At 56.5% G+C, this 17,720-nt stretch overlaps 1 protein-coding gene across 1 annotated transcript; it reads right to left on the reverse strand.

Moving 5' to 3' along the window:
• Positions 1 to 1,898: 1,898 nt before the first annotated feature.
• DUSP5 (dual specificity phosphatase 5) lies at positions 1,899 to 17,013 on the reverse strand. Its single transcript, XM_004611974.2, has 4 exons — positions 16,435 to 17,013; positions 9,817 to 9,965; positions 6,501 to 6,720; positions 1,899 to 3,512 (listed from the first exon to the last, which is right to left on the reverse strand). The coding sequence occupies exons 1-4, from the start codon at positions 16,811 to 16,813 to the stop codon at positions 3,100 to 3,102; spliced, it is 1,161 nt and encodes a 386-aa protein (XP_004612031.2). The 5' UTR covers positions 16,814 to 17,013; the 3' UTR covers positions 1,899 to 3,099.
• Between the last annotated feature and the right edge of the window lie 707 nt (positions 17,014 to 17,720).

The raw sequence follows: 17,720 nt of genomic DNA on the forward strand, positions 1-17,720 counted from the left end.
TTCCTAAGTTCAGAGCCAGGAGTAACCCATGAGCATTGCCGGGTGCGACCCAAAAAGAAAAAAAAAAATTCCTGGGTGCTTGCACAATGATCCATGGATCCACAAGGCTCCCAGCAGCAGAGGGGTGCAGGTCAGTCATTTCTTGCTGCTGTCCCTTAGCTCAGGAGCAGAAGTGATCTGAGTGGACTTCATTTATAGACCATCCCAGGAAACAACAGGGAAAACTAGTTTCTCTATTTTTCCAGCCACCTCTTGACCTGTGGTGGCTGGAAAAATAGAAAAGTTCCTTCAAGTCTGGGAATAGAGCAACCGGATAGCAGCTTTAGTTCCCCACCACCTGGCCCTGGCAGCCTGTGCAAAGTTGGTGGTGGCAAAAAAGGAGGAATAATTAATGAACAGACTATTAGGGGAGTGAGAGTTAGGGCCACTGCCAGCTGTGGGGCTTCACTTGGCTCACCCTTCGGTGACTCATGGGCTTATGAGCAATCCTCAGATGCCTGATTTAGAGGACTTACTCACCCTTCAGAGAAAGACTTGAAGGCAATAAAGCAAATGTCAGCAAGTGGGACGCGGCTGCTTAGCACATCATCCCAGCCTGCACCCGACTTCCCACTCCCTGACTCTTCCTTGCTTGAGGCCCCTCCAAGTCACCGACACCTGGACAGGCCTGCACTAGGTGCAACCTAGCAGGACACATTTCCCAGGTTGGGCCGAGGCATCAGCTAGCCAGACCAAGGCCTGAAGAAGTTTGGTTCATGGAGGCCAGGGGTTAGCTTCACAGCAATGCAGTTTGCGGCAGAGTGAGGGCGAAGGGCCCAGGAGCTCTCTCTCTAGCCCGTGCTCTACACTCCAGCTCTCCAGGGGAAGCACTCCTTGGATTGTGCAGGCCAGGGGCATGGGCTGAGGCAATGGGCCTGTCCAGTCTGGTTGGCTTTCTGACCTGTGCGCTTTCCAAGGAACCTTTGGCAGACCCATGAGAAACAAACCTTAAGTCTACAAAGTGGAACGTGTAGGAAGAACCGGGCAACTGTGGACCCTGGCTGCCATCTTGCTTTCTAACGTGGCACATAGAGAGCTGGAGGCCTTCTGGGCCCACCAGAATTGAGGACATGGTTAGAACACCCCACCCCGGCCCCACTCGACCTTGTGTCAGGGACCCGCTGACTGGGGGTGGCATGCATTTTAGCCAATTCCTGGTTCCCTTCCGATTAGGAAAGAGTCCTCACGTTAGCCTGGCATGGCGAGAAGTGGCATGGAGAGAAAACTGTATGATACTGCTCCTTCCTTCTTCCACCAACCTCGAGGGAGTTACTCAGGAGGCAAGTGGATTGAGCCTTGGGATTTCGAACTTTTCACGGAGGAACTTCTTATTTAGCAACATCTGAGGGAATGAGCTGGAAACATTAGTTCCAAGAGTAAAAAGAGAGAGACAGGCAGGTAAGGTGACCCTTTGGTTCACCTCCCCTGAGTGAACACCTGCCAAGTGCCAAGTATGACAGGGAGGGAGGAGGCTGACCACAAGCTTGGCTCTTACGTGTGCTGAGAAGTGTGGGTTTAAGGGGACTTTCGTTTCATCGATGGGAAGTGCAAAATTCAAGGTCAGAGTGAGCAAATGCTCTTGACTCTCGAGCCAGGGAGCTTAGGGAAAGGTCTGATCTGAAAATGAGCAGGATTTCCTGTCATCAAGTTCACTGGCTGGTGAGTGGGTGCACAGCCTCTGCCACACCTCTCGCTCACTTGGAAATGAGACCCAGGAAGTAGCCTGGCTCCCCACGGAGAGGGACTTTCACCTTGGGGTGTAGCTGAGTGGAAAGTTGATGTCCTTGGATGCATGAGGCCTTGGGTTTGAGCACAAAGATGAATGCCACCTCACCCCAATTCAAAACATGAAGAAGAGCTTTTTTTTCTTTTGCTATTTTTATTTTGCACTATATATATCTATATATATATATATAAAAAACGACAAAAACAACCAGTAACATACTGCTTTTCTTCACATTCATATGGATTGTAGGAAATTATTGCCATTTCCCCTGGAGATAATAACCTGTAGACAAAAAAAAAGAAAAAATAAAGAAGAAAAAAAAGGGGGGGAAAAAATAGTACCACATCGTGAGATCGGAAAAATTCCCAAAGTCAACAGCTTGGAGACGACCCCCAGGGGCAGGGAGGGAGACAAGGGTTCACAACAGACAGACCAGCACACTCGACAGCAAGCTGGGAAAATGGTCCCCTCAGTGCCACCGGCGTGGACTAGAGGTCTCTTTTTTCTCCTGGCACTCACCGCCATCACCTCAAAGAGCTGATTTTTGGTCTATGGTTGAAGAACTCTTTGCAAAGGACGTTTAAGAATTGCTTTGAGGAGAGGAGCGATGAGAAAGGTTCAAGTATGAGGAAGAATCATCCCGAGTTCAAGGTCAGGGAAAACCCTCGGTGACAAGGAAACCCGGAGGCAGTCGACGTCTTGTCACTTCAACCAGCCACCTCCACGGGAGTCAACGAGGGGCAGGAGGCGGCAGCAGCTGACAAACACCTGAAGGTTCAAGTCAGCGCCCGCGCTGGTGCCCCCAGACTCAGGAGGATCTTGTCCTGACTACACGGTGATCGAGCTCGTGCTGTGAAGTGACGGAGACTTATATGGGGACTGCCAGAGTGACAAAAAACATGGTGGAAATTGTGCTTCCTTCAAAATGAGTTGGCTTTGAAACTGCCTTTTCTCCTGGTCAAGCAACCGCTTTCTTGGCCCGCAGAAGCGGGATATTTATTGCCTTGCGCTTGAAATGAAAAGGCGAACTCTGAGGTGCGAGGACCGGGCAGCCCCGGGACGGGGGCTCTGCAAGTCCAGTAGTCAGCACGCGCTGCGCCCGCATCATGGCTTGGCCTTCCTTCGGTCCCGAGAACCGGTCCCCGAGGTCTGTCCGAAGTTCGTTTGCAAGCCTGGTGACCACTCACTGTCCCGTCGGGACCACGGGATGGAGTGAGGGAGTCTTCAGTATTGCACAGGTATGAAATGTCCACGAGTTTAAAAAAAAACCAAAAAACCAAAAAAAACGAAATCACAGTAGTTCTTGGGCCCGGGCGGCTTCGCCCACCCCGGTCTTAGCAGGACGTGGCTGTGGGCCTGGAGCCCCTGCCGAGCTCGGAGACGGCCGAGTGGGAGGGGGCCGGCGCCAGCGCTGAGGTAGGGAATGTGCAGTAGGGGCTTGGCAGCTCCAGCTCGGGGCTCAGTGTCTGCAAATGGGCTAGGAAGGCAGAGCTGGCCGCCTCCCCCTGGCAGGAGGGCGCCTGCGGGGTGGGCGTGGAAGGCAGGATCTCGGACTCGTACTGCAAGAGCTGGCCCATGAAGCCGAAATTCGGCGAGATCACGCCCCTCCTCTGTTTGACGTAGTCGAAGGCCTCCTTCAGGCGGAGCTGCTTGGTCTTCATGAGGTAAGCCATGCAGATGGTGGGCGACCGCGAGATCCCCGCCTCACAGTGGACCAGGACCTTGCCTCCCTTTTCCCGGATACAGTCTGCAAGGAAGGAAGGAAACAGAGGCCGTGAGTTAAGGGCTGGGACCCTCAAGGCAGAGACTAAACCCCAGACCTGACCGGCAAAGGCACCTCACTTAGGAGACCACCTCTGCTCCCCTGCAGTCTCCCACAGCGGACTCGAGTCTCCGGCAAGGAAGGCTTCGGGGGTCTTACCAAAGCCTGTCTCCGGGGAGGCCTTTCATCAATCTTACAGCAGTCAGGGGCAGGAGTATCTCACTCCTAAAGCATAGTTCTCGCACATGGGAAGGCCCTGGGTTCAATTCCCAACACTGCCTCAAACCAGCACAAACCTACAATTTTTTTTTCTGAGCCACACTTGGCAGTGCTCAGGGGACCACTGTGTGGTACTGGGGACAAAATTTGGGCCACTGGCGTACAAAGCACTTGCTGTAGCCAGTTGACTTTGTCTCTCTGGAGCAAACCTACTACATCTTACAGGTGCTTCTCTGCTCTCCAGGATATCCAGGATACCGGCGTAGACCCTCGCTGGAGGTGTGAGAGTTAAAACCATCCCTTTCCCGGGGATTTCAACTACACCCAGGGGCCCATAGGGGAGTTTAAGAAGGTGCATCAAGTTAGCACGGGGGAAGGCACCTCTCTTTGAGAAGGTTCCAAACTCAAAAGACTGGCTTGGAGAACTAATTTCTAGCTCCCGGAGTCTGATTCTAATGGTGATGACCTAATCCCCGAGCTGGTGGAGGCCTACGGGCTCCCTGGGCACTCAGTCTGGTTATGTCAGGGAGGGATGCTTGGCTCAGCTCCCAGGGTTCCCACCACCAAACATGCAATAAATAGAACACGGCCACTAATTATAGCTTGGGCTCCGTGACGCTTATGAGACGAGGGTAGAAATGGCTTGCGCAAGCCCCACTCCACACAATGGCAGCCGCTGTAAAGCTACCACCGTGGGCTGGCATTCTGCAGCTCAACGTGACAAAAGGGAGGGATGCCCACTTCTAATCCACTCCTCTCGCCCACCAAGAGCTATGACCGCTCCAACAGGGTGAGACTCAGCACATGCACACATCTAGACCAAGGAAACTGGCGGCACAGGAGGTCAGATGCGCCAGCACCCGGGGAGGAAGGCAAAATGCTTCTATTTTTTTTCAGGTGGGGCTGGAGAGATAGTAGAGCAGACAGGGAGCTTGATTTGCACATGATCGACCTGGGTTCAATTCCAGGCACCCCACGTGGTCCCCTGAGCCCTGCCAGGAGTGATCCCTGAATGCAGAGCCAAGAGCAAGCCCCCTGATACCACTCGGTGGGCTTGGTCCAAAACAAACCAATTTTTTTCTTGAAAGGAAAAATTAATCCTATCACCCACCTCCCTCCCTCCTCAAGTTTATGAATTTTGCAAATGAATCTGCAAAACCTGCAAGATCAAGTTTCTGAGGAGTCAGGAAAGAACCCTGGAGTTTCCCCGTTAGAAAACCCCAAAGGGCACCCCAGGGTAACACATTGGCGCTTCCCCCCCAATTCAGTCTTTGACTCAAAAAATAAAAAGTCCCTATGAACTAGTTCAAAGGGGAGACCCCAATTTCAGGTTGTGACTCAAGAGCCCAGAGTGCTTCCGGCGGGGCTGTGGGACCATGCTGTGGTCTCCTTCTGGTGTCTCCTGCAGCCAAGCTTGCGCCCAGGGCTGAGCGCTCGCCCTGCCTAGCCTGCATCGCTGCCAGGTCTCTCTCACTCTCAGGCAACGAAGCCGGGGGCGGCGGGGGAATGCTTCCTGAGCCTTCCAGATGCTGTGGGTTTGCGTGCTGGTGTACAGACACGACGTGCACACAGGATGGAGCGGCTCCTGGGAACTGGGTGGGGGCGGGCTTCGTGACCTCACCGGGTAGCTATCTAGGTAATTAAGTAACAGGCTAAGAAGGGCCAGGCATTCCCAGGGAGACGGAGAGCCGAGTCCGGGTTCCAAGCCTGAACCCATCATTCTGGCTGCCTCTCAGGAGACTGCACGGGACACGACAGGCTTGGCCTTCATGTTTCTCACAGATGGCTTCCTCTGGGGCTGACATCGTGTGCGACACGTAGAGAGGACTTACTCTTGAGCCTGGGAAGCAGCCCGTTCATGGCCACCCGCACTAAGAAACTCTCACGAAGCTCAACAGCTCTCAGAACAAGATACAAGGAAATCATGTTTTAGCTTTGACAATTATGCAAGTTCAAGAGGCAGGTGCAGGGGGGAGGGAGCAAGCCCATGGGCTTGGGAAGCGGTGCTTGGAGATTTCAGGGAGAAAAATCCTGAAGAGAGAGAGGTATAGAGGCGGGAGAGGCCGGATGGCAAATCCCAGACCCCATAAGCACTTGGGACCCCGAGGCCTCCAGTCCTCTCCCTGGCAGAGACGCCGGTGGCCTCGGCCCTGGATTTCAGGCCCGTCCTGTGGAGGAAACGCGATAGCCTCATGCCTCCTGGATTTTCCAAAGACGCCAACGTTTCTGTTTCTAAAAGCATGAAGCTGAGGCAAGTGCTATCTTTGATCCAAAATTAGTTGAAAACGCAAAACAAATTGCCCCCAAAGCGGTCTGTCTGCCAAGAACTGCAGAAAGCTTCCAGGGGCCCTTGGGGCTCCGTGTGAAAGAGGCGTGCGCCCCAGCCTTCTGCTTCCTTTGAAAAATATTCCGGCCCACACGGAGGCCCAGCGAGGGCGGTGCCGTCCCGCCCCTGCTGCCCTTGTAGGGTGCCTCGAGCGCAGACCACTGGGCTACCCACCCGGCTCGGAACAATGACAAGCGTGGCTGCGAGGCGCGCCACACAATCCTATTCATTCATTTATCTGGCAAATTCAGGCTCCTATGAATAGCTGCTGAGTCCTCCCCCTCCTGCCTTTGGTGGCAGCACTCCTTCTCGGCTGCAAGCCTTAGGGACAGGCACAGACAACGGGGCTTTTTCCTCCAGGGAGGCGCCCCCCTCAGGACGACGGGGCGAGTCGGGGGTGGCCAGGGGGCTGCGGCAGCCAGACCTACCGATGAAGTCTATTGCCTCCGGGAAGTGGGAGCTGATGTCGGCCGTGTGGCTGTCCTCCACGGGGATCCATTTGTAGTGGAGGTGGCTGGTGCAGGCCTCGGAGGGCCTCCGCGACACGTTCAGCAGCGCCGTGATGTGCAGGTTGGCCAGGAACTCGCACTGGGACGCGTGGTAGGCACTCCCCAGGTAGAGGAACGGGAGGATTTCAACCGGGCCACCCTGAAGGCAAGGACAGAGGACAACCGGGTGAGCTCGGCTGAGAGGAAACACATCAACCCTGGGCTTTGGGTGGTGGTTTTTTTTTTCCCCTCAGTTCCGGGGGGCTGAGGGGAGCTGTTCCCAGCAGCACATGGGGGCCAAGCAGACCCAGACCTCCTACACGCCTGACACGCACGCTGACTGGGCGCTCGCTCCCCGCTCTTAGAAGAGGGGCTTCCCTTCCTGATTTCCAGGCTCAGCGCTCAGTCAGGGCCCTGAGTGCAGCCTCCCTCCCAGGCAAACTCCGACCCTTCTGACTCAGGGACCGGGAACCCCACACAGCGGGCCCTTCCCTTGTCCCACACGTGTGGCGGCGTGAGACACAGTGCCATCCTGAGTGGATTAGGATACGGAGCATCAGTGAGTTGGGAGGCCTCGAGGTCTACGCCGAGTCCGGCTGCTCTGAGTCTCGGGGTACATAAGCCCAGGAAATCCTGGGCCTGCCCCTGATGCTTTTATCTACTTGGGGTCGGGGGTGGAACCGCGCCACACACCCAGCGGTGCTCAGGGCCTCCTGGCAGTGCCAGGGCCTGAACCATGGTGGGCTGTGAGCAAGGCAAGTGCCTCAACCCCTTGTGTTATCTCCCTGGTCTAACCCTGATGTTTCCTACAGTGTATTTCATCGGATGCTGCTGACCCTAGGACGGATCCAGCTTTCTGAGATCGAAACTTTCCCCCTACCCGCCCCCCCCAAACACACACCCCAGAAGGTGCTTCCGGAAGCTGAAATGACCATGGTCTACCCAGAATCTTGAGGAACACTGCTACAAACCAGGAAGGGGGCCTTCCCCCACGTAATCTTTTCCATACATACGGGGTTGGACCTTCAGAGTTTCTGTGAGAAACAACTTAGGTCCTCACGCTACAAGGGGCCGCCCACACATCAGGTTTCTAGTTAAGGAGGTTTCTCCCACTCAGCGGGGAGGCAGAGGCGAGGGAACAGCGGGCTAGCAGGGGCTCGGGCTCTGGGGGCATTTATAGAGCTGCAACAAGGGGGCTCAGCAGGGGTGGGGGGGCACACGGGGCTGGCCGCAGGGGCCTTCTTCATCTCATCCCTCTGCTTCCTGTTTCCTTTTCCTGGGCGGGAACGGGGGAGGGCAGGAGAGGAAACGCTCTGAGGAAACGCTCTGGCAGGCCCGTGACCGGGAAAAGGGGCGCGCCGGGATGGGGCTCAACTGACCCCGCAGGCAAGGGGCATTCGCTCTTCCTTTTCTAAGAAGCGTTGAAGCAAAGGCTGGTGGGGCCACTGGGAAGGCAGTGACAGGGAATTTTACAAAAGGTCGGAATGGAAGCAGCAGCGTTTGATTAGCCAGACAGCAGCCCCCCGGTTCCCCTCCGACTCAGATCTCCTCCCTCTCCGGGGTGCCTGGAGAACGCCCACACACTGGCCCTCTCCTGTTTCCTCTACAGCTCGGCCCGCAGCACCCCCAAAACCGTATCTTTCCTTTTCTGAGTCTTCCGTTCAGACTTGAAGGCAGACTGCAAGGGCGGCAGAAACCCCAAAGGTTAGCACGCTCTCGCCTCTTCTCTCAATACACAGCACTGCTGAGAAGTGACACGAGGGGTTCCCCAGATAAGCCTTGGGGACTCATCAGGGCCTCCCCACTTGGCCTAAGAACAGATCTGCCGTGCTTTCACAACATCCTGCCAATTCTTGTTTCTCTTTCACTTTCTGGGAAACTGGGGAAAACACAACCCAAACAAACAAGCAGAAATCCAGCTGGGCGGGATGCCCGTGGCTTCAAAGTTGAGGGCTCCTCATCCATGGCATGCATTTAATGAGGGAAAACAAACACAATGATAATCTTGGCACCCTGCCACACTCAGAGGCTTCCTGACCACAGAGCCCCTTCATTCAAAGGTCACCTGGCTACTCTCCGAAGTTCGTCCCCAGGGACAGAGCTCTCTCTGCTTGGGGCAGACCACGAGCTTCTTAGCGGCAAACTCTCTCTTCCTTCTTAGGAGCTGGATGCAGCCTTATTCGAGGGGGGGATAGCGAGAAAGGCTCCTCTGATGGAGTCAGGAGCCCGGAATGGGCCTGCTTCCAAGACCAGGGGTGGAAAATCCAAGAACTAGGTCATGGAAAGAGTCAGGACAGGTTGAGAGGAGGCTTCTGGTGCCATGTGGCCCTGAACGCAGCTGCTAGATTTGCAGCAAACCCATTGCCTCCGTACCCACAGCACAGCGCTGCCTTTGCGAACCGGGCGAGGGGACTGTAGGCTCAGGATTCTCAGAACTGGATCCTCGCCTGTCTTTCCCTCATCCTCCTGCGTCATAGCCTTCCATCTTACTCTTCCTTTAACAAATTGTTGCAGCGAACAATCCTCTGTCCTCTTTCCCCTCGTGCCAGGGGCAGGAACACAGGCCTCAGGCAAGGCGGGGACACGCTCTCCCACGGGGACACATCCCCGGCCCCCAGCACGTGCAAGTCTTTGAAGGAAAAACATCCATGTGTGCGTGCATAGCCACGTGCAGTTCAAGCATCCCATGGATTTCTTGATGCCAGAGCTTAAGGAAATGGAGGCGTTCGGAACGCTGGGAGGAGCTGAATTTTTAGCGACCCAAACAGCAGTGTCTTCCTCATCACTCTTCCTCCTCAGCCTGTCCCCCTCCCAAGCCAACAGGGCACACCTTGGACAGGCCCTGGGCTGGGCCTTTCAGAAAGTACCGAGCATGAATAATTAAGAGAGATCAACACAGGCAGCCCAAAAGTCAGCCCAGAAAGGCCTTCAGGGAAACCTGAGCCCATATTTCAAGGTTTCTCGGCACCTCCCAGGCCAGCTAATAATGTATCTCTCACTTCCCCCTTTTCTCCAGAAGCTGCCGTACATCCTGAGGCTCGTTTGCGCTTGTCAGCTTGTTCGCTGGAAGGAAGCCATGAACTCTTGGATGGAAACTCCAGCTGGCAAGCAACAGAAGCTCTCTGAAGCTCCAGGCCCCTGCCAACACCCTGCTCTGCAAAATAACCAGCCACGGCTGGGGCGCGGAGGAAGCGCGAGGGCGCCGGGGAAGGAAGAGCCAGGAGCCGGGCACCCCCTTCGCGTCTCCACCCCCTACCTGGTCATACGCCGGCCGGAAGCTGATGTTGAGCACTGGTTTCCCACACGGGCTGATGAGGCTTCTCTCGGTTTCAATCTTCTCTTGTGAAATGGGTTTTACATCCACGCAACACTCAGGATATTCAGAGTAGAAAGTCTCATAACCCCCTACGAGGAATGAAAAAAGGAGGGGGTGAGACAGATGTAAGCATTGATTTCTCAGGCTGTCAGGAAAAAAAAAACATGCCAAGGGTTAATCAATACTCCGAGTATAAAGGAGTGAGAACTACAAAACTAAGACAGATGACAATTATATTTTCGAAACCGAGTAAAATCAATGAGCAACCTTAAAATACAAGTTGGGGGTTAGAGAGAGAGCACAGAGCGGGTAGAGTGCTTGCTTTGCACGCCGCTTACCCAGGTCCAATCCCCAATATCCTATACGGTCCCCTGAGCACCGCCAGGATTAATTCCTGAGTGCAGAGCTAGGAGTAACCCCTGAGTATTGCCGGGTGTGGCCCCAAAAATCAAAATAAATGAACTATACACAGCTACCCAAAAAAACCCTGAGAATCAACCCTAGACTGGAAACGCGGCTCGGTGGTGAAAGGCATGCTGTGCACGCAGACTCGGGTTCAATCCCTGCTAGCCCCCCCACCCCCACCCCCAAATCTAGAGCTCAGAGAGGTAATGATTAGCCTTCTGTGTCTATCAGAAGAACTTCAAATTGTGAAAGGGGATATCTAATATCAGGCAAATATTAACCAAATCCCTCTAGAAAACAAAAGCAAGCTTCTCATTTACCGAAAGCCCAGGTGTGACTGTGCAGACTTTCATTAACCTACGGGAGGAAGGAGACTCCTACGTTCATGTGCGCCTCCTTGGCCCACAGCAGGTCACAGATGGAGCCATGTCCACTCATAAGGGACTGGGGGCTGGTAAGGCCAACAGGGGCTTTCAACTCAGAACAATCAAACAGCCAGGCCCTTCCTCACTCCCAAGGTGCTAAAGAGCACGCTGATTGACAATCATCCACTGAGAGAATTGCCTTCCAAGCCAAACTGGTGGAATAGCCTTCCAACTCAACTCCTAGCGCCCCCAAGGAAAACCAATCACCCTCCCTTTCCACCTCTGTATTAACCTCCTTCCTGACCTTCGACACCCAACTAATCCCCGCCCCCCACCCTTAAATCAATTCCTGGCAGGTCTGAGTTTTCTAAAGCACTGTTGTTCATCGATTTGCTCGAGCGGGCACCAGTAATGACTCCCTTGTGAGACTTGTTGTTACTGTTTTTGGCATATCAAATACTCCACGGGTAGCTTGCCGGGCTCTCTGAGAGGGACGGAGGAATCGAACCCGGGTCAGCCACGTGCAAGGCAAACGCCTTACCCGCTGTGCTATGGCTCCCTAGGAGGATCACTTATGGTAAAATGACAATTGGGTCAAGTCACAAAAATGTGAACATATAAAAAAGCCTCCTCAAGCAGGGGAGCAGATGGGGTGACTCCAGTGAAAACCTGCCTTTCTGCGCCCTCAGAACAGTGAGGGCTGCTGGGTAAAGCGGCCGGTCTTGCCTGAGGAAACCCTGGGTTTCCAACCCAAAGCAAGCTAATGTGCTTCCCAGAGGCTCCAGGAAAGGCACATTTTTCTGGCCAAGAAGATTCACGTGGCGTCAAAACATCAATGAAATATGCATCCTGAGGGGGCCCAGAGTGACAGTGCAATGGGCAGGGTGCTTGCCTTGCACGTGGCCTACCAGGGTGCAACCCCCAATACCCCACAGAGCCCCACCGGGAGTGATCCCTGAGTGCAGAGAGACACGACCAAGTCCTGAGCCCTGCTGGGTGCAGCCCCCAAACCATACCAAAAAATAAGCATGCAAACCAAACCAAACCAAACCAAAAACACCCACCCAAATAAACATCTGTAAAACATGTATTTCCCCCCAGTGCCCTCCTTTTTGTGTCCTGTTGGTATTGACACAGCCCCAACCCCGCACCATGGACCACAGCGTGCCTCTTTTCAGCCCCTGCCGGTAGCCAAAGGGTTAATGGATTACAAGGCCATCTTGATCCCGCTCATAGCTGCAGCCAATTCGTAGAATGAGTCACGGTGCCATTACTGCTTCCTCTCAGCTCCGGGGAACTGCCCCCACCCCCGTTAATACCCCTAAATCCTTCTTCACCAACTGTCCTCTGGCCCCCAGATGGGTCCAGTCCTGTCCGATGCCCGTAGGCCTGGTGGGGACGAGAGGGGATCAGACCACAGAGGGGCACAAAGGAAGCAGAGGTCTGTGTGGGCTGATTTCTTTTTGATGTTATTTGTTGTTGAGCCACACCCCACAGTGCTCAGGGGTTACTCTAAGCCTTGATGCTCAAGGGTTACTCCTGGTAGTGCTCAGGGCACCACGGGGTGCTGGGGATTGAACCCAGGCCTCCCACGTGCAAAGCCTGTGCTCGGAGCTCTCGCTGGCCCGAGCCTCCTTGACTCCCCGGTCCTCAGTAGCACCCTTCTCCCTGCTAGCAGGCAGAGGAAATTCTATCTTCAAGGGCCCCCAGCTTCCGCAGAAGACGGGTCCCTACTTAGGAAGCCACTTCCTGTGCCTATAACATTTTGGGTTCCAGGAATCAATCCCAGGGCTGTGGGACAGGAATGTGGAATAAGAAGCTTGGGAAAGAAAAGCCATCCCCGTCACTAGGCTTTAAATAGAGCACTTAAGAGGTGGCCACGGGAGGACAGGCGGGACGCTGGGGTGTGGGCTAAGCCTGCCTGCTGACGAGAAGGCAGGCAGACAAAGAGTCTCAGTGTAGGTGAGGGACAGATAAACAGCCCTGCCCTGCTCCTGCGAGCCGGGGTCAGGAGGAGTCCTCCAGATTAGAAGGCTTTCACCCACTCCCATCAGAGGCGTGGAGAAACAGAACATTCCTCTCCGCTGCCTCACTGGGCCTGCCACTTCTGGGACTGATTTTGGCTCCCGTCAGAGAGATTCTGCTTGGGTTCATCGCCATGTTACCAGGGCGAGCTGGGGCACGGACACCCTGTGTAATACACACGGATCGTCTTCTCGTTGGCAGGCTTTTCGCAGGGGACGCCCTTCCGGCAGCGCTCTGGGGCTAGGGCACCATGCCACCTGATCCCAGCAGTGGGATCTGACAGATCAGGCCCAGGGATCAAACCTGGGGCCTCCCCTTTGAGTGATCTCCTCAGCCCTCTTTTTTTTGGGAGGGTTGGGGGGGTCTGGAGGTTAAGGTTAGTGTAAAAAACAATTCTTTTGAATCAGGAAGATGGTTCAAGGGGCTGGGGCCCAGGCCTGGCATGTGGCAGAGCCCTGTGTTCAACCCTTGGTACCACGTGGCTTTGCCAAGCACCAGGCCAGGCATAAACCCCAAGCAGTATCAGGCGTGGCCCCCAAACAAACAAACAAACAAAATTTTTGGCACCAGCATGAAGTTTACTAGTGTTATAAAGGTAGATATTATGTAATTTCCTCTGAAACTTAAAAAGCACATCATTGTCAACCTCACAATTCTCGTACTGAAAGACAGTACACACTCAAAAGCATATGGACAAGATGTATTCTGCACACGTGCACACTGCTTCAAATAGTGAAGCGACCCACGACCCACGGGGGCCAGGGAGAGCATGAAACAGGGCCCGGAATGTAATTCAGCAGTAGCACAATTGCCTTAGACGTGTGGGACCTGGGCCTGGGGTTTGATTCCCGTCACCAAAGTGAGGGCGAGGGGTATATCTATATCTAGCTATATGAGAGCCTTCTAAATGTTCACACTTTTAATTTGTGTATGTTACTTCCCTTAAAAACCCATTTTAGGGATTGGACCAGTAATTCAGGAGGTAAGGTGCCTGCCAGGCACGTGGCTGACCCAGGTTCCATCCCCAGCACGCCTTAAGGTTCACTAAGCCCACCAGGAGTGATCCCCCAGTGCAGAGCCAGGAGTAAGGTCTGAGCACAACCAAGTGTGGCCCCCAAACAAATGAAAAACCAAATCATTTCAGGGGCTGGAGAGATAATACAGCAGATAAGGTACTTGCCTTGCCCATGGCCAACTTGGATTTGATCCCTGGTACCTCAAATGGTCCCTGGGGCACTGGCAGGAGTAAGCCCTGAACTCAGAGGCAGGAAGGACTAAGCCCTAAGCAGAGCATGGAGTGCCGCCTTCCCCTCCCCCCCACCAATAATTCCAAAACATTTCAGACATTAATTTCCCTGAGACGGTGGTCTATAAAGACGCCCACTTCCTATGGCAATAACTTCTATCAGGAGCATGGCCTCCCCTGGAGAGGGTGGGGAGCAGAGGCAGGACCGGAGGAGTTTCCTGGAACATGTCTTTCATGCTCCTGAGAGGCGGAAGCTTTTCCTGTACTCACTGCTAAGAATAGGAGACAAAAACCACATCAGGAAGAGACAGAAATCAGAGGACACGTGGGAAACCTCTACAGAGCTCGGAGGGCATCCCTCATCCTGGCCTCACAGGGGGGTGCTGAGACTGCAAAAGGAAGGAGGATTATCATCTGCCGCTGCTATTTCCCCAACAGGAACCAACAGGAGGGAGTTTGCTCGAGGTGCTAATAGCTAGCAGTGCGAGCTGCTAAGCCCCAGCGCCTCTGGAATCTGGCCTGGAGTGTGAAATTCTCCAAGGTACATGTTTTATTAATTTAAAAAAAATTTTTTTCTATTTTTTTGACCACTCCCAGCAGCGCTCAGGGGTTACTCCTGGCTCCGTGTCTGGTTTGAAACCGGCATCCAGCGTGCAACGCATGCATTCAGTTTCAAAAGCAGTATCTCCGGACCCCGTGCATGTTTTAAAAAGAGGGTCCCAACTCAGCAAACTGCACCCGAGTTCTGAACTACATCACTGTTCCATGCAGGCGTCTGCGCTAAAGCTACAGGGCCCTGGGGTTCTCATCTCCGCATTGCAGACCAGGCTTCTGTATTATTCGCTTTATAAAAGGCTCAGATACAAGACTGGAACCGGCACAGGAAGTGATGACCCAGAAATCAATGCTCTGGCGTTTGAGAGCCAGAGCCAATCCCCCACCCCCTCCACAAGTCAAAGTTGGCTCCCCAACGGGAGATGTGGGCAACAGGAGAAGTGGACAAACCGCTGACCCGGCTTCTGGGGGGGGGGTCTTAAATCAAAAGGGATGGACAACCGCCACTGCACGGGACGCCCCTCTTAGGTCACCCGCCTCGGGCTCCAGCTGGGATCCGCTGGGGACCGTTTTTTGGGGGGACATGGAGAAGACAGAAGGCGAAAAGGGTGGGAAAGCTACCATCTATACTTTGAGGCGAAAGAAAACGCCAGGGAGGAGAATTGGGGGCAAGGCTGGGTGGGAGGTAGTTAAAGGCCGGACGAAAACAGTAAAAAAAAAAAAAGCAATAAAACGAATGGGAGGGAAGAGGAGGGTGCTCGCCAGGGTCAAAAAGCCAAGAGGGGTCGGCGAGATACGGACTCGCTTTCGTAATTGTCCAGGCCGGAGGCCAGGGGACACCAGGGCGCCCCGATCCGGGGGTGGGGTGGGGTGGGGGAGGGGGAGAGGGCGGGAAGGAGGAGGGGGATGAGGGTCACGACCCGCAGATCCCTCCAAGATCAGCCTCATCCCGACGCCTCAAGAGTCCGGAGCTGGATCGAGCCAGAGCTGCAGAGCTCGCGCCCGGCACGCGCCGAGGGGGGACTCTCCCCCAAAGTGCTAAGCAGCAGCGCCCCCAGCTGCGTCGCCAACCCCACCCGGCCAGGCGGCCCTGGCGCTTTCTAGGAACGCGGGTGGCGAGGGGAGGTTGGGGGGGGGGGAACTCCCCGAAAGGGGCAGTGCCCTCCCTAAGCTCCGCACTGAACGCGCCGCATCCCACTCCAAAGTGCAGCCCTCCCCGGGTTCCGGGGTCTAGGGCGCGGGGGGCGCACACACAGGAGCGCGTGCCGGAGCCCCCCCGAGACGCGCTCAGCACCTAACGCGTCCTCCATCCCACCCCAAAGTGCAGCCCTGACCCGGTTCCCGGGTCTAGGGCGTGGGGGCGCAAATCCCGGAGCCCCCCGAGACGCGCTCGGCACCTAACGCACCCCCCCATCCCACCCTAAGATGCAGCCCTCTCCCGGCTCCCGGCTCCCGGCTCCCGGGCGCGGGGGCGCACACCTCGGATCGCATGCCGGAGCGCCCTCCCCCCTGAGTCGTGCTCAACCTCTAACGCCATCCCCATCCCCACCCCAAAGTGCAGCCCTCCCCTGGCTCCGGGGTCTAGGGAGCGGGGCGACGGGCGCACACTCCGGAGAGCCCCGAGACGCGCTCAGCACCTAACGCGTCCCCCATCCCACCCCAAGATGTAGCCCTCTCCCGGCTCAGCGGTCTAGGGCGCGGGGGCGCACATCCCGGAGCCCCCATCAGAGACGCGCTCAGCATCTAACGCCCCCCCCCCCCATCTCACCCTAAAGTGCAGCCCACCCCCGGTCCCGGGATCTAGGGGCCCGGGGACGCACACCCCGGAGCCCCCATCCGAGACGCACTCAGCACCTAACGCGCCCCCCTCCCATCCCATCCCACGCCAAAGCGCAGCCCTCTCCCGGCTCGGCGGTCCAGGGCGCGGGGGCGCACACCCCGGAGCCCCCCCGACGCGCTCACCTTTGAGGAAGTAGACGCGCGGGCCGGCGGGCAGGCAGGCGAGCAGCGAGGTGAGCACGACGCGCGCGGCGCTCTCCTCGCGCAGCTTCTGCCAGTGGCGGCTGCCCTGGTCCAGCACCACCACGGCCGCCACGCCGCCGCCGCCCTCCTGCAGCAGCCGCGCGCGCGCCGCCTCGTCGGGCAGCACGTAGCGCGCAGACACGGCCCCGCCGCGGGCCCGCCGCAGCACCACCGAGTTGAGGTTGACGTTGAGCGAGCCGCGCACGCTGGACGCGGCGAAGGCCAGGTAGGGCCGGCAGTCCAGCACCACGCAGCGCGCCGCCGCCTCCTTGCGGAGCATCTTGCGCAGCTGGCGCCCGTCGAGCGACGTGACCTTCATGTCGCCGCCGCCGCCGCCGCTGCCGCCGCCGCCCAGCGGCCCGCAGGTGCCTACGGCCAGGGTGGCGCCGCCGGCGACGCTCCGGAACGCGGACCGAGCCCGGCGCCCGAGCGAGCGGCCGCGCGACTCTGGCTTTCCCGCCCCGCACGCGCGCGCTCTCGCCCACAGCCCCGGCCGCTCGCCGCCCCAGAAAGCCGGGGATTCCGCCGGCGGCGCCGCGTTTTATGTGAATGAGCGAGCGGCCCGTGACGTGGCTGCCCATATAAGGCCCGCGCTGGGCTGCCCTTCGGCGCTGGCCACGCCCCCGGGGCGGGCGGCCTTAGTCAGCCGCGGGGAGAGGAAGTGGCGGGCGGCGCCCCGCGCGCTCCGCGGCCGCGCGCGGACACACTCACTCGTGCATCACCGCCGGCCGCCGGCGTGGGGGGGGGGGTCAGCTCGCCACGGGGCCGCGGTGACCCACACCGTGCGGGAAGAGGAGGAGGAGGAGGAGGAGGAGGAGGAGGAGGAGGCGGGGGCGGGCCGCACGGGGTCGCTTTGTGTTTCCTAGAAGTCGGTTCCGAACCCGCGGGCCGGTGGCTGGGGGCCGGCTAGGGCGATCGAGGTGCTGGAAGGGGGGCGGGGGCGTGGGCGCGGTGGAGGGACCCCCACAGGGATCCAGTGGGTCCTGAGCCGAAGCGTGAAACGAATTGAGAACTAGGATGTGCCTCAAGGACTGCGTTTTTTTTGTTTTTTTTAAAAAAACAGGACCTGAGGATGTGTTGGTAATTCCCGAAATACTACCTGCCCGGGGGGAGGGGGGTGCCTTATCCTTGTTTTTCTCCCCGTTTCCGGTATGTTTGGAATTTTCCGTGATAAAAGTACCAAAAAGGGAAAAAGGCCCCGACAGAAAGAGCCGAGCGGTTAATCG

This window comes from Sorex araneus, chromosome 11 (genome assembly GCF_027595985.1).
Source record: "Sorex araneus isolate mSorAra2 chromosome 11, mSorAra2.pri, whole genome shotgun sequence".
NCBI lineage: Eukaryota > Metazoa > Chordata > Mammalia > Eulipotyphla > Soricidae > Sorex > Sorex araneus.

Excerpts from the sequence above, each read along its gene's own strand:
- DUSP5 (XM_004611974.2), bottom strand. The coding sequence starts at position 16,813 with ATGAAGGTCACGTCGCTCGACGGGCGCCAGCTGCGCAAGATGCTCCGC. Across the intron at positions 9,966-16,434 it reads GCGCGTCTACTTCCTCAAAG|GGGGTTATGAGACTTTCTAC; the intron begins GTGAGCGCGTCG and ends CATTCCTCGTAG. Across the intron at positions 6,721-9,816 it reads TCCGGCCGGCGTATGACCAG|GGTGGCCCGGTTGAAATCCT; the intron begins GTAGGGGGTGGA and ends CCTTGCCTTCAG.